General features: G+C 40.2%; 1 protein-coding gene and 1 long non-coding RNA gene across 5 annotated transcripts; one reads left to right on the forward strand and one right to left on the reverse strand.

Annotated features, from left to right (window-relative positions):
* Positions 1 to 323: 323 nt before the first annotated feature.
* On the forward strand, positions 324 to 11,690 carry MEIKIN (meiotic kinetochore factor). Of its 4 annotated transcripts, XM_053990958.1 has the most exons (14): positions 324 to 567; positions 2,004 to 2,091; positions 2,314 to 2,392; positions 3,384 to 3,444; positions 4,077 to 4,217; positions 4,649 to 4,768; positions 5,023 to 5,062; positions 6,321 to 6,382; positions 7,081 to 7,175; positions 7,508 to 7,681; positions 8,157 to 8,237; positions 8,726 to 8,881; positions 9,169 to 9,292; positions 10,623 to 11,690. In XM_053990958.1, exons 1-14 carry the CDS (start codon positions 324 to 326, stop codon positions 10,667 to 10,669), a joined length of 1,512 nt encoding a protein of 503 aa, XP_053846933.1. In that variant the 3' UTR covers positions 10,670 to 11,690. The 4 variants fall into 4 exon arrangements, with proteins under 4 accessions (XP_053846933.1, XP_053846935.1, XP_053846934.1 ...); XM_053990960.1 differs by lacking the exon at positions 8,726 to 8,881 and having other exon boundaries at positions 350 to 567; XM_053990959.1 differs by lacking the exon at positions 8,157 to 8,237 and having other exon boundaries at positions 350 to 567.
* Positions 598 to 14,523, reverse strand: LOC128814766 (uncharacterized). Its single transcript, XR_008439478.1, has 3 exons — positions 14,042 to 14,523; positions 997 to 1,097; positions 598 to 858 (listed from the first exon to the last, which is right to left on the reverse strand). It is a non-coding gene; the product is annotated as an uncharacterized LOC128814766 (long non-coding RNA).
* Positions 14,524 to 14,589: the final 66 nt, after the last annotated feature.

Consider the following 14,589-nt stretch of genomic DNA (forward strand, 5'->3'; position numbering starts at 1 on the left):
CGACGCAACGAGGTTCCTGCTCTCTGCAACCTGAAGCTGAAACACGGCGTCGGACCTGTACAGGGATTATCACACGCACGATTTATTTGCTCCATTTTCATACGGGAGTTTTTTCGCTGCGAGGGCGGCGAGGCGCTGGCAGGGGGCCGGACGAGGGTCAGATCAGTACAGGGATTATCACACACACGATTTATTCGCTCCATTTTCATACGGGAGTTTTTTCGCTGTGAGGGCAGCGCCGGACCCGCTGAAGGCCTCGCTGCCCACAGCGGCTCCCGCGTGGGGGCCGTTCCCTCAAACGGGGCGCGCGCGGCGCTCCGCGCATGCGGGCTGGGGCCGCGGGGGCGGCGCCGCCTGAGGGGCCGCGGGCGGCGGCGGCGGCCCGGGTTGCCATGGAGCGGGAGCGCGGGTTCCGCGCTTCCCGCGCCGGGAAGGCGCCGCGCAAGAAGCGCCGCTCGTCCCCTCTACCGGGGGAAGCCGGTCTCCCGAGCAGCCGGGCCGGCGGCTCCCAGATGTGCCGGCGGCGCCTCTTCGGGAGCGCGGGGCCTCGCGGGCCCGAGCCCGCCTGTAAGCGCCTCTCCCGGGCGGCGGCGGGGCTTGGGGTGCAGGAGGCTGGGCCGGTATTGGCGGGAAAAGTGGGGGAAAGAGGACTCTGCGCTGTGTTTTGTGCGGCGTCTTCTCGTGGGTAAAGATGCTGGGCAGGGTAATGCGGCCAAGATTTTTACCAGTAGCGTCCTCGGTGGCCCCCAAAGGTTTGTTCCTCACAGGAGTGCCCAGCGCAGCGGGTCCTGTGTGAGGCTGGGAGGTGGTTTCTTGTTATCCATGTCCCTCACCGCTTGGAGAAAGCACACTGCTGTTCTGGAAACAGGAGTGTTACTTCTATATTAGCTGCTCGTTAGCAATAAGAAGGATTTTTCCTTCTGTAAAGCGCCTCCACTCCATTTAATCGAGTTGGAAGGCAGCATCGGGAAATGGCAAGACAAAAGCCTTGCTTACCTTTGCGAGAATATTTTAAGAATTCCTTGAAGTCCTTACTCAAAAGGAGCTGCCTCGTTGTTGAATGCAGTGCAGCAGATACCAAGCCAAGCATTTGAGACCTGTTAAGAAAAAAATGCAGTTCAAGGGAAGGGATGGGAATCAAGTGAAGCCTGACAGAGCATGGGGAACACCAGCATGGGATGTCTTGATTTTGGGTTGATCTTGGTAATTTAAAAGTAAAGCTTTGCTGTGAGGGGGTGCAGCAAACATTTGTTATTGCCTTGTTCCTGCTCTGCTGGTCCTGTTCTTGTATGTATTTAGTGCTCCTGTGCACAACCAGCCACCTGGAAGTCTTCCATATGCTTGAAAAAAAAGAAAGAAAAGGATGAGTCCTGTCCATATATCATCCTGTCCTGAATTCCCAGGAAGCTTTAGCCGAAGGGCTCTGTGTGGCCCTGGGGAAATGCAGTGACTCAGACCCAGATTTTAGTGTGGGGATGGACGCTCCTTTGCGGTCATAAAAGTGTAACTCTAGAAAGTTTGACTGTTTCTAGCTTTTAGATAATGAAAGCAAAGCACAAAGCTAAATGACTCATAAAATTAGTTTTAGGGTAAGAAAATATGTCTCTGAAATTTGCTGGTTACTGATTAATTGTGTTGTTAATGCCATTTGGGATTATATACAGTGAGGACCAGTTTATGTAGAAATCCTTGATACTCCTAATAAACACCATTTAAAACTGATTTGTACTCAAACTACTTTGAATCAAGGTAAAGGTTGCTTCCAAGGTGGTGGAGTTTTTTCCTTTTAATCAACAGTTTTAAAATATGAGAAGTATTTCTTTAGGTCTGCTTTTCATTTTGTCTTGATACACTGCTGAAAAAAGCAAATTCAGATTTTACATTGTTTGTGATAATAGGGTCAAAAAGTGTTATGAATGTAGAAGGTGGGAACAGCTAAATTAGAAATAATCTAAATTCTAATGTTGAAATTACCATTACTGAGCTAAATATTTATTCTCTAGGCCCGAAGAAAAAGCTCAGTGGGAAAAACTTACCAAAGATTAAAGAAAACGTTGAATATACTGAAGAGAGCTCTTCATGCAACCAAAGGTCAGCTAGAACTCATTCAAACACACCATTGTTAAGACTTGATAGTAAATTATATAGTTTTGTCTTCTGAGATGGCTCTTGGAACAATGCAGTCTGAATTATCTGTGCACTGATGTTTGTCAGATTATTTATTGACACCCCATAAAGACATGGTGGAGTTGTTGCTTTTGTCTAAAGCAGTGTAGCTCTGTGATTGAACTTGGTTCTGTTCTTTAACTGCAGCAAGCAAGTGACTGTCAGAGAAACAGCAGACTTCAAGATAAAAGAAGAAGAACCAGAAGAAAGCAGTCTACCACTGAAGGTGAGAATGCAGTCTTGCTTTTTATCTACTAGTGGTGGAGGACAAATCAGAGAAATGTGACACATTAAATTCTTTCTCTATTCAGGTAAAATTTCCTATGAGTTATGTCTCTCTGAGCCCAGACGTTTGGGCTTGGTCCTAATTTTCGTTTACATTTTCTGTGTATTTGGCCAGAATAAAAACTGTTGCAACTACTAGCATGAGAAAACAACAATACTAATTATCTTGGATGAGGCAAGGCTGTAGGAATTGTGTTGTGTGGAAGAGATCTCAGTAGATTGTGATTCCAGAGAATTGCTCACTTCTAGGTCAGGCACAGACGTTTGACATATCACTGATGCTCTTGTGTTATTAAAACTGGAACAAAGTGATTGGAGGTGGTGGTGCAGAAGTGTTACAGAACAGTTAATACTGCAATGGCAAGAGAATAGTGAACCAGGTGTGTTTGAACTGAAATCTGCTGCAGCAAAGGGCACCAGTGATACTGGTATAAAACTATTTTTCTTTAAAATGTTAGCTCTTCTTTAGAGTCTACCAATTATTTACATTTTCTACAAAATGCCTAGTTTTGTAGAATCTACTGCCTATACATCATAGATGTTTGTATTTACTGAAATGGTGTAAGATTCTGAAAGTGAGGACTAGGTGTCTGAAAAAAAATCAAAAGACAGTGAAGTTCATTACTCCACCTCTGTTGTGCCTAAGTTCAGTTGATGTCAGTATGCCTTCAAGGGCAGTCTCATTCAGCAAAGATTGCAGGATCAAATTATGGGATATTTACTTGTTATGAATTTTAGAGCTGTAAGTTTGCAGATTTGTTAATGTGCATGAAATATCTTGCTACAAATTACACTGTGAATAGCAGGCTTAAGTGGTGAAGTACTAGGCAGTGAGTTTTCTCAGCATCTGCTAATGTAGGATAATATTTAAATGCTTTTCTTTGTCTACAATCAGTTTTCTCATGTTGTCTGTATTGGTCTTTTAATTTTAGGATTACAAAATAATGAACTCTAAAAGTAAAGGAAGTTTAAAAAATGCTGAAGTGACTTCAAGTAAGTATAATGGCAAGACATTCTATTATTAAATCTATTTGATATTGATAAAAACTGAATGTAAAAGTTTATTTCTATAAAAGTATTGGTCTTGTACTGTGCTGTTGTTGTACTGGTTCTGACTGTGTGATATTAGAAAGTGAAGGTTTTGATACCACTGGCTGGACTTCTGCCTCTTACTGCAGCCTCTAGCTGGACTCGCACAAATTGGTTGTAGGCAGCACAGACAGACCCACAGCACCTGAGACAGTCTTGAGCTCAGCCTGTTGGAAACCACATGATGTTGCTTTTATCATTGACAGATGTAGTTGTGGACAGGAGTTCTTCAGTTTACTCAAACCTGCATTTCTAAAAGCTTGTGACCTATTTAAGAATTGCCCTACTAGAGGCTATATTCTTCAGGTATGTCTTGTGAGCCATGGGCAAAGAAGGTATCTTCTCTTGGCTTATGGTAGTGTATGGAAGTAAACAAAGGATGCCTTTTGTTTGTTTCTTTAACTGTATTTTGACTTATTATATGATGAGTGACAATTTTTAATGCATTACAGGAATGAAACTCAGATAAGGAAATCCTGATGGTTAGTACAAGTTGATAGATTTTTTTTAGCCACATTTTTTGTCTCTTTCTCTAGGTGTAGAAATTACTCTTCCTACAGGTGTTTCCACCTTTCTCATAGAGTGTTTAGATGAAGATTCAGCTGCAGATTATAGCACTGCTTGTGACAGCCTGACAACTTACTCATCCCCTGAAACATTCAGAGATGATGATTTGGGTGAGACTTCTGGGTTTTTTCAGTTTTCTTTGATGTATAATGTGCAGGGAGACTGTCTACAATAGAAAGACTAGTGGCCTCCCTTGGTGTGACTCACCAGGTCACATCTTTGCTATAAACCTGTGCCTAACATGGAATCAGTGTATCTATGCTCTAATCTGGTGTGAATCAGGTCCTTGTGTAATTTGAATCCTACTTTAAACCTAAAGTATTCACTGTTGACACAAGCTGTTTATTGGGAATGAGCCACAAATGTGTGTTCAGCCAAATTAATTCCAAACTGTTCTGCAGCTGTTTGAGCCAAGACAGTGCTTTAATTTTGCTTTTTTAGTTCCTGTCCTGCAAATATGATTGCTTTCAGTTTGGTCACAAATTTATTAACTCAATGAATTTCAGCATAAGAAATCTGCACTTATATTTTTTATGTCCAGAAAGATGCAATTTTTACTCTGTGGACCTTGGCAAGTACAAGAACTCTACTCTCCTGGACTCCAGCAAAGCGGTGACCATTGATAAGATACCACAGATCTCAAATTTTTCAGCAATATTAGGTAATTCTTTTCTACAATACTTCAGGATATAAACGTAAACAAATTTCACCCTGATGTGAGGAACCTGTATAAAATATGTAATGATCATTTTATGTGAGGTCTCTTGCATAATGCAGAGCAGCTCCCTGCTAGTGGTTTGTGTTTACTTCTAATACTGTGCTTTATAAGTTAGTTTGCACTAAAAAATTGTCTAGTCTAAGCTGGCATAGCTTTTTCATTTAAAGTTTAGCTTTCATGTTTTGGGTTTTTTTTAGAACCTGCACCAGAGGATTTTCCAGACCGATGCACTAGAAGGTAATCATACAGCAGACTCTTTGATGCACCTAAATGTTCAGACTCTTCTCTTTTGAGACGTCCTTAAAAGAAAGGCCAGTACAAATAAGCCTCTGCTCATGCAAACGCTTCTGTGGAGTGTCAGCTACCTGTGTCCTCACTAACTTTAATATTGGTGGAATTTGAAATTGGTCAGGGAAGAGTTTGCATTATAGACTTCTAGTTTGGCCTTGCAGCTGTAGGGAAGTCAATGTAAGAGAATTCAGTGAAGGATTTATGGAAGGGAAGACATTTTACATTTATTTACAAAATCACTAAATAAGTTGCTTTTATGCAATTGCACTAATTTTGTCAGATTTCATTCAGTCACAGCAAAAGGGGTGTGCTCAGGTGGTCTGGCCAGGCTTGTCTGTGCAGTAGAGTGTGAAGAGTATCTGTTGTCTTCAATAAATCTGACATTCTGTGCTTGCCTGGATAAAAATCACTTTTTGGACAGCTCTTTTATGTTCTTTAGGAATCATCAACTTACATGGGGAGCTCCTTTGCTTTGGAGTCCTGGTGACTTTATACTCTAATCTTGGGCCAGTAACTGCCTGTTGATAGTGTTTCCTTACTCGGAATGCATCTGCCCAGAAGTAGAATGGTGTGTGTGCGTGCTGTGCTGGCACCCTGTTGACACCCTCCTGTTGTTGGGTGCTGGGTTTTCTCTGGCAAGTTGTCTGTGGTGAGGTTTTATCACAGAGAAGGGTCTTGTATACTTGGCTTTGTCACAGAGCTGCCTTCAGGTCCTAACATAAAAACCTGAGGAACATGAGTGTTTTTCTGGGAACAGCATCATTTCTTTTAACCCTTGTGCTTCTCCTTCCAGTCTCATATGCAGACATTTTCATTCATAACACATATCGGTCTTACTGTTACAGATCTCTACACAATTGATTCTGAATTTTCTTGTGAACCTGATTTCCCCTGCATCCTCCTTAAATGTGTTCTGTCCTAGAATGCTGAAGTGCTAAGTATTTAGTGAATCTTCTGTGGGTCTTAAATTGCAATAGTCCTCAGGATAGATGTGTGACTTGATAAACTATCAAATAACTGTAAAAGGTGATTAAGCAACTCGTAACAATATTTTTTAAAATAAGATTCATCCTGTTTCACTCATCCTGTTTCAGCTCAAATATAGGAAAATCCTATATTTTCCTAGGATTTTCTTATTGATAGTTTTTTCTTAATGTTAACATTCAGTCAGGATAGTTGTTCTTTTCTTTTTCTCCTCTTCTAGAAAGAGACCATCAAGGTGCTATTACAGTTCTCCAGCATTAAACATTTCAACTACGCTGGCAGGTAAAATATAACCTGAAGCAGTTGTAGAAGCTGTGAGAATAGAATATTCTACCCAAACTTAAATGATTGCACAGTATCTAAACCAGGCTTCTACTGTGTCATTTGTTTTCCAGCACAGACTAAACTCAGTTATGTCTAGAAGGGAAAGTGTAAATTGAAAAATGGTCCCAGCAAATAAGACTTGGTTCTAATTAATGTGTTAGAAGAAGAAGACAAAAACAACCAACCAACTAAAGTCTCAGATCCCGCCATTTAATCACCCATGATGCTCATTGAAAATTGACATTTCATATTTACCTTACCCAGGAAAAAAACTGTGTCATGCTCTTTACTTGAGCTTGTTTCATATCAGTTTTACAAATACACTGAGTCCCTGATGTAACTACAGTGCTGATCTGTGACCAATACAATTCTGTCTGTGTGATTATGCAGGTCTCTGGTCCCACAGTATTTACCCAGCTGTAAATAGCCAGGTGAACATTTTAATAAACAGCCTTGTTTACAGAATGGGAGAGGAGTAAAGCAGTCCTGATGGTGGGGAGAAGGAGACAAGGATTGTATTGGAGGGAAGAATTGTGTTTACAGGAGTGGCTTTGGAATTATTCCTCTTTGAAAACCATCCTGTAAGACATGGGGTGGAGAGTAGCTGTAGTGGTCTTTGTCTCAAAGTTAATTAATGTGTTGGAAATCTGTCACAGGAAAAAAACTCTGTAAAATAACAGCTGCAAGAGAGAGAACTCCAGACCTAAAAAGTGGTATGCGCTGTTCTTCATCATTAGGACCGGAAAGCAAGGTGAAAAATTCTTAATAAATCAGCAAGGTTGTAACACAAATGATTTCCTCCTTGTATGGGTGGAAAACTCCACCTAGAGGAATAGTAGTTCCTGCTACACTTGTAAAGTGGTGTTTGCAGCCAGAGCAAATTGAAGATGTAGCTTTCCTCTCCCTCTTGAGAGAGCAATAATCATGATGTCCCCAAGCTCACTGTTTTTCAGACTGGCTATGTCAGTGGTACTGAAATGGGTTGTGTAGAGCTTTACTATGACAGGGGGACTCTTTTTTTAGTGCTTATCAGGCTACAGAGTTCGACTTTGTAACACAAAATGTAATTGTTTTACTATTTAGCATGATAATCAAACAACTAAAGCCAAAAGGCTGAAGAAAAAAGAAAGCAGTTTTAATCCTTTTGAAGAAGGTTCATCATCGTTTAGGCAGCTTGATGCCTCAGAAGACATGTCATACAGCTCGAAGGAGTTGACAGTAGAAGTTCTGCCAACCAAACCGAGGGATGCTGTGGTGGTGAGTATTTCCATTGTGCCCCACTGATTAACACTGGGATGGAATGGAAATGGGAGTTCTGAATCTTGACAGAAGTTACAATTAAATAGGAGAAGTGGCAGGAAGTGCCACATCTGAAATGTCCATGCTGCAGTAAACTAATTCTTTGTCTTAATTTTGAAGAGCATAAGAAAAAAAAAAAAAAAACCAAAACAAAAACCAACAACAACAACAAAAAACAAAAACAAAAACAAAAAAAAAACCAAACAAAAAAAAAACAAAAAAAAAACAAAACAAAAACAAAAAAAAAAAAAAAAAAAAAAAAAACAAAAAACCCAACCCTGAATGATAGGAATTCAGTACATAAATCTGAAGAACTACTAATAATTCTAAATGGAGTTCTTAAAGTATTGTGTACTAGGAGAATACTGTAAGAGTAATAATAAACAGCAAAGACTTTGAAACTGATACTGAGTTCTTCTCTGTTTTTGTTTAGCAAATGACTTCCACCATGCTAATCATGGAGGAAAATAAAGTCCTAAAAAATCCTGGTAATGTTCAGCCTCTAGAGCTAGATGTGAGTGTCTATCTGATGAGGGTTTTTTTGGGGTTTTTTTTGAATGATTAAAACCAAAGAAATCATTCTTTGTGGCACATTCCATTTCTGCCTATATATATGTTACACTGCAAATTGCACAACAAACGGATAAATTCTGAATAATTAAAAAACTCAAACAACCCAATCTGGGAATTTGTTTTGTATTTTTACAAATGTAATGTAAAACCAGCACTACTATCTGTACTTGCATAAACTCTTTGATTCAAAATTGATATTTAAATGCCAGTTTGAATTCTTTGGCTGTACAAAGCTCTTCACACTTGAGCTAGTGCATACTAGATTAATAAATAGAGAACATCAGGGTCTTGGTGAATCCCTAAATAATTTTTATTTAAGCAATAGAATATATTTTGCATGAGCCAACAAGCATTAGCCAATCTGAATTGTTGTCAGTTATTTAACTGGGCAGTTATACCTGTATATTTTGTATTTTGATGGAACTGTAGCTTAGCTTGTCACCGGTGTGTAAAGCCTCACCTGGGGAAGACCTGTTCCTGAATACCACAGGTCCATTTGTAAACTCAGAAGAAATTGTTCCTGCATCTCTGAGTTCAGGAAAAGAAATTATTCCTCAAAGTCCAGAAGAAAAGAATATTTTAAAGGTTCTGATTTTATTGCATTTCTTAAATCCAGTTTTGTCATGCTAATTTTTACTGTACTGTATATTTAATCCTTACAGTATCAAAACTGCTATAGAGAATGTTGAAAGCTTTGAAGCTTTCTATCACCCTTTCCAATAGCATGTTAGGTGTACACAAGTAGTCTTAAATGTTTTCTAGTGATATGCCTTGAAATCTGCATGTAATCTCTAATTTCCCTAGAAGAAAGCTAAAAGAACATTTCTTCAGTGGGATTAGTTGTGTGAATAAAATCTCATTAATTTTTTCAGCCTGTATGTGAAAGACGAGAAATCTGCTCCATCGTTAGATTGTCACCAGACCCGAGGCCCTCCCGGCTCCAGCGAGTCCCAGTTGGGACTAAAAAGTTCTGCCGTCCCAAAGGAGTGCCTGAAGGTAAAGGGGTATAGACTTGGTTCTATACTCCTGTATATATAGCATAGATACACTGTGCAGGTGCTAACTGGTTAGTTCAGTGTTTAAAGGTTGTTGTTCAGACTTTTTCTTAAAGGCTGAATATTTGGAAAAATCACAAGGCTAAACAGAGTGAAAGATGCAGAGAACTTCAACTCTCTGGCTTAATAGTGTTCTTGTGCAATGGTACTTTAATAAAATTGCACTAACGTTTTCTCCTCCAAGTATCTTTAGAATAGGAATTAATACAGTCATAGGCTACTTCAGAATTAAGGCCTTAATATTATTCTGTGCTTTATTTCTAGGGTGAGTAAGCCTGAGTTGAACTTTGGTACTCACCACCACCCCTCCACCAAAGTAGTTCAAGTTATCAGTAATGTTTGTCTTCAAAAATTACCAGTTTCTCATAAGGTTTCTGTTCTTTTCTCCTGAAACCCTTAACATAGGGAAAACTTCTTTATTCACTTCCTTTGTTTTTGTTGAACAAAAATAAGAGCTGTGAACAAAACTGTCTCATCACTTAACACAGAGGTAAAAGCCTCTTCCTTTCCCATCTCTCATGAAGTTTCTTGGTGTACCACTGGATGGCACGTGTCTTCCAAAGTTTAAAGTAGTTCTTCAAGTTTCCTGCAAGTTGTATGTCATTTATTCTGTTTTAATTCAATACAGAGATACTGCATAAGCTGCATAATACTGCAGCTTTCAAAAATACTGAATACACAAAAATTTTCATTTGCTGTCTCTTAGGTCCAAATGTCTTTCTACTTTATTACCAGTTTTATACAGCATCTAGAATGCAGGGAAGTGCTTGTAAGTGTGTGTGTATGTATTAATTAATGACACTCATCTGACGCTTGTGTACAGATCAAAGAACTGGGATTGTGCTAGGTCATGTGCCCAGGCAAATTGTGGTAATACAGAAGACGGGTTGTACTTGGTGGGCAAGTGAATCACAAATCAGCAAGTAGTGTTGTCAGAACAAAAGTCTGGTTTTCTTACTCCTTTTCTAGAGGATCCTGGTATCAGGAATTAGACCCCACTGTGGTGGGGGGTTCACGCTGGATGTTTTATTCTCTGCTCAAGGAGTCTTTCAGATGATGCTGGTTTTCATTAGGAATGTACATATACTCAAAATGATTGTCCTCTCCTCACTGGTAAATGAGACCTGCAAGACCCAGATTCTTCCAGACAAATGCTAGCATTGGATATATCTAGTGAACATCTGAACAGCTGGTCAGATCATTGAGCTTTCTTTTACTTGTGAGAATGTACCACTTTATTCATAGTTACTTATCACTTTTTTTTCTCCCAGATACTATAACAAGTACCAAAAATTGGATCTACTGTAAACAGAGATGAGATTTTTGACTCTCAGCAGGAGTTAACAGAAGAAATGACCGTCTTGCTGATGTGACAGGGTGGTAAAACAGAATTCCTAACTAGTAAATAATAGTTGTATGGTTTTTGCATGTATGTTGTTTGAAATTTAGTATTACATGTTTCAGTAAGTTAGTAAATACTCAAATACTTTATATGAAATTATTTTTTCCAGCAGCTAGATCCTGTTCTGGGCATTATGCTGTAAGGATTCCATAAAGATGATTCTTCAATTTGTTTAGATTTTTAAAAAGTTTGACTGAAGAACAGCAGACCAAATTCCTTTAAGAGAATTACCTTTGGCTCTCTCTCTGCCAAGATTTCTAGTTTTCTCTAGTTGCATTAGCGTCTAAAGATGGGACCTCTGTTTAAGTGTTAACATTGACTATGAAGGACAGTGTTAATATGGAGTCCTGGGAGTGGCCACGAAAGCATTCCTGTACTCTTGGAAACCCAGAAGTCAATAGTATGGCACCATTAAACTCCTTGAATGCTTAGGTCTGCAGAACTTTGAAGGTACAGGACTGTGAGTTCTGCTGTAATTTGATTTCTGAACATGACTACAGGTCATCTTCACCCCATCATCACTGAGAATTGGCTCTTAATGATCAGCACTGTCACCATTCTGGGCACATCCACTGTCCAGCCACTGCCATCTCAGAGTCCTTCCTGTTTCATCTCAGGTATTTTGTAATATCACATCTCTTAGTCATTGTTTCTTCTAGTGGCTTCAGACTTAGAGAAAGTAAATGCCTTACATGAACACAATGGTGGGGAAAACCCTTTCATAGGTGATCTGTTTGAAGAGATGGATATTGACATTCTGGATTTTCAGGTTACTGCTCACACTGTCCACATGAGTCAGATTCCCAGTGCTTCCAGTTCAGGTTGTGAATTGTTAGTTCATAAATGTTCTTAATGTGCTGAATGTCTCGGAAAACACTGTCAAGAACAATTTTTTTCCATTTGAATTCATTGCACATTAAAGTAATTTGGACCCCTACAGTGTTCTCACTACAGTATCCTTTACTCAGACTTTATCTGGATGAAAAGGAAGTTTTTCAATGTTTTGAAATGCTTGTATGGCTTTCAAAAGTCTGAGTTTGTTTCTCAGTGTTATCACCCTGGAAAATAGTTCTGTATTTCCTAAAAGAGCATTAAAGAAAGACATACAGAATCCATAACTGTAGTTTGACTGCATTTGAAAATGCCAGTGAAAGTTCAAACCCTGATCTTTTCCCCATTGTTCTGGGGTAGAAGGAAGTGCAAATAATTGCTGCTGGATTAGTCTGTGAACAAGTATTATATAAACATTCTAAATGGCTCAAGGTTAAAAATTATGCCATTAAGCTATTTTTCTTTTAAGCATTAATAGAATGAGTTCTGCCAATAACTCCTTGGAGTCCTGTCGAGTATGCTTTTAATTATCAATATCCTTGTTCTTGCAAATACTATCATTAGTAATTACGCAAGAATCTAGAGCCCATAGGAGACAGAGGTGAGCTCCTTGACGTAGCTTTAAGCAAAATTGAAAATCACATATTTAGTAAGTTTACTTGAATAATCATCATAATGCTTATGATGATTATTCAAGTAAAAGATGGTCCAGAAGAAAGATATGTTTATTGTAAGGGTATTCTGAAAGTCATAGGGAAAAACACTTACTTTGCCCCAGGGCATTTGGTGGTGTTATACAAAGAGACTAATACTGGCAAACTAATTGGAAAGTGCAAAATAGGAAAACATGGTCTGTAACTGTGGAATTGGCTGTAGCAGCCTGAATATTGCTGGGGTTTGCCTTTGTTTTTCTTGATGTGATGAGGCTGTATAGGAGGACAGAAATATCACGAACCACAATCTGTTGTCCTTCCCTTCAGTTATGAAAGCACTGCTTCTTATCATCTTTTGTCTGACTCTTAGAGAAAGTGTAATTAATTACCAGCCTAGCTCTTTGCCCCAGGGAAGGAAATTCATTTTGAGGCTGCAACAATCCCTACCCTTGTTCTGCTGTTCTCAAAGGAAAGGCATTTTCCCATAGTTTGGTTTTCAGCTGAAAAATCACTACATGAAATTTCATTCAGAGTGGGAACTGGCTCCTCCCTATTGGTAGATAAAGGTTATGGTTCATGGCCAGTTAATGGGTAGGACTGAGGAGGTTATTTGTGCAGTGATTCAGGAGAAGAATCTGTTCAGTGTCACCAAGGCTGCTCTGTCACATCCCAGACATGATGAAGTCTTAATGGCTTGAATGGAATTGGTTCCAGCAAGTCAGTCCATGCAAGAACTCTGATAATCCTTTATCAGCAGGAATTGTGCATGGCAGATGCATGTTGAGTAAATGTATTATACATAAATCTGTAAGAGGTTTTTCATTAACACTGTTTAGTTATTCTTGTTATCTGAAGTGCACTTTTAGGAGACTTTGACTCCAAGTACTCAGAGATGGTGGGAGATGTGTCTTGTACTGGAGCACTACAAGGGTACATGTACAGGTCATTGGAGGGTAAAGCCTTACATGCAGATGGTTCTGGTTTGGTTCATAATCTTTAGACACAGAAGAGATGTCTGGGCCCAGATCAAAATATGCTGAATGTACACATAAGTTCACTTACATTTAAAGGGACTCCATCAGCTTGAATTGCAATGCACTTGAGCTTAGTGAAATCTTCATTGCTCTAAGTTGTGAAACTGCTGAAAGCTGAGTTACATACCCTGGCCAAAATTCTATCATTTTGTTTTGTTCCCTGAGGACTTTTTATCTTTGAGACTGTATTTATGTGCTCCTCTTGAAGCCAGGAGGCTTCTACATGGTGAAAGGATGTAAAGATTCATCATGTATAAATCTGTGGCAGCCATGTGTGTCTTCTGTACAGAACAAGGGGGAAAAGATGCATCTAAACATTAATTCCTGTTTTGTGTTAGAATTGTCTACAGCTCCTAGTAGATGGAAAACAAAGTTCCTACAGATGGGTGATTGTGAAGAATCATTCTGTAGATACCTTACACATGTGCTAAATTATGCCTTAAAAATAATAATGCTTAATTTAATCTTACATCATATGATGTTTGATTCCATTTTCCAGGGAAAGCAGATGAGTCAGTCAGTTTTGTCAGTCCTTAATTAAACTTCCTAGCAGGGTTGTATCTGAGCAGTGAGACACTGAAGGAGACTGTTGGCTGTTACCAGCGTTTCTGTTTCATTTAGGTATTGCTAATAGTTTTGTAAAAAGGCATGGATCCGTTTGATTTTAAAAAAACCTATCACACCTTTTTTTTTTTTTTTTTAATTATTTGTTTTGGAGTCAGTTGCTGCGCTTTATGTCCTAAATATTCTTTTGTGGATGGATGTTTTACCTGTAATGATGGCTTCCTCTGCCATCAGCTACACACGTTCCACCTTCCCTGTAGGTTTTGACTCCAGTGCGTCTGAGCTGAGCGGTTCTGCTCCAGCTGTGGGAGAATCGCTTCTTGTACCTGGAAGGAGAGCAGGAAGGAGCTGGGTTTTCGAGGTTTGGGGTAAAAGACGTCACCTTTCTCTGGTTCAGCCCTGCACGCCGAGTCCCGAAGGCGCTGGGTAGAGCCACGAGAAGGATCTGATGCCTCGATCGTGACCTCCTCTCGCCTTCCTGGGGCTCCTGCCTTTAACTTCCGTCCGAAGAAGGAAAACACACAGCGGCGCGTTATCGCCGCTCCCGGGGCATTCCTCGGCCCTGCCCCCAGCTGAGCCCCGTCGGGAGCGGGCGCTTTTCCCGCACACGCTGCGGCCGGAGGAGCCGCCGAGGCGGGTGAAAGGGAGGAACTCCGCACTCCCGCCAGGCTCGGCGCTTCCCGCGGGGTCTGCGGGGCTCCGCTCTTCACTTGGGGCCGCCCCACGGGGCGCGCCCCGCCCGCCGGCCGGCCCC

Source organism: Vidua macroura, chromosome 15 (genome assembly GCF_024509145.1).
Source record: "Vidua macroura isolate BioBank_ID:100142 chromosome 15, ASM2450914v1, whole genome shotgun sequence".
Taxonomy (NCBI): Eukaryota; Metazoa; Chordata; class Aves; order Passeriformes; family Viduidae; genus Vidua; species Vidua macroura.

Coding starts and splice junctions, on each gene's coding strand:
- MEIKIN (XM_053990958.1), top strand. CDS start 324: ATGCGGGCTGGGGCCGCGGGGGCGGCGCCGCCTGAGGGGCCGCGGGCG. Junction 568..2,003: donor TCGCGGGCCCGAGCCCGCCT/GTAAGCGCCTCT, acceptor TTTATTCTCTAG/GCCCGAAGAAAAAGCTCAGT. Junction 8,882..9,168: donor AAGAAAAGAATATTTTAAAG/GTTCTGATTTTA, acceptor TAATTTTTTCAG/CCTGTATGTGAAAGACGAGA.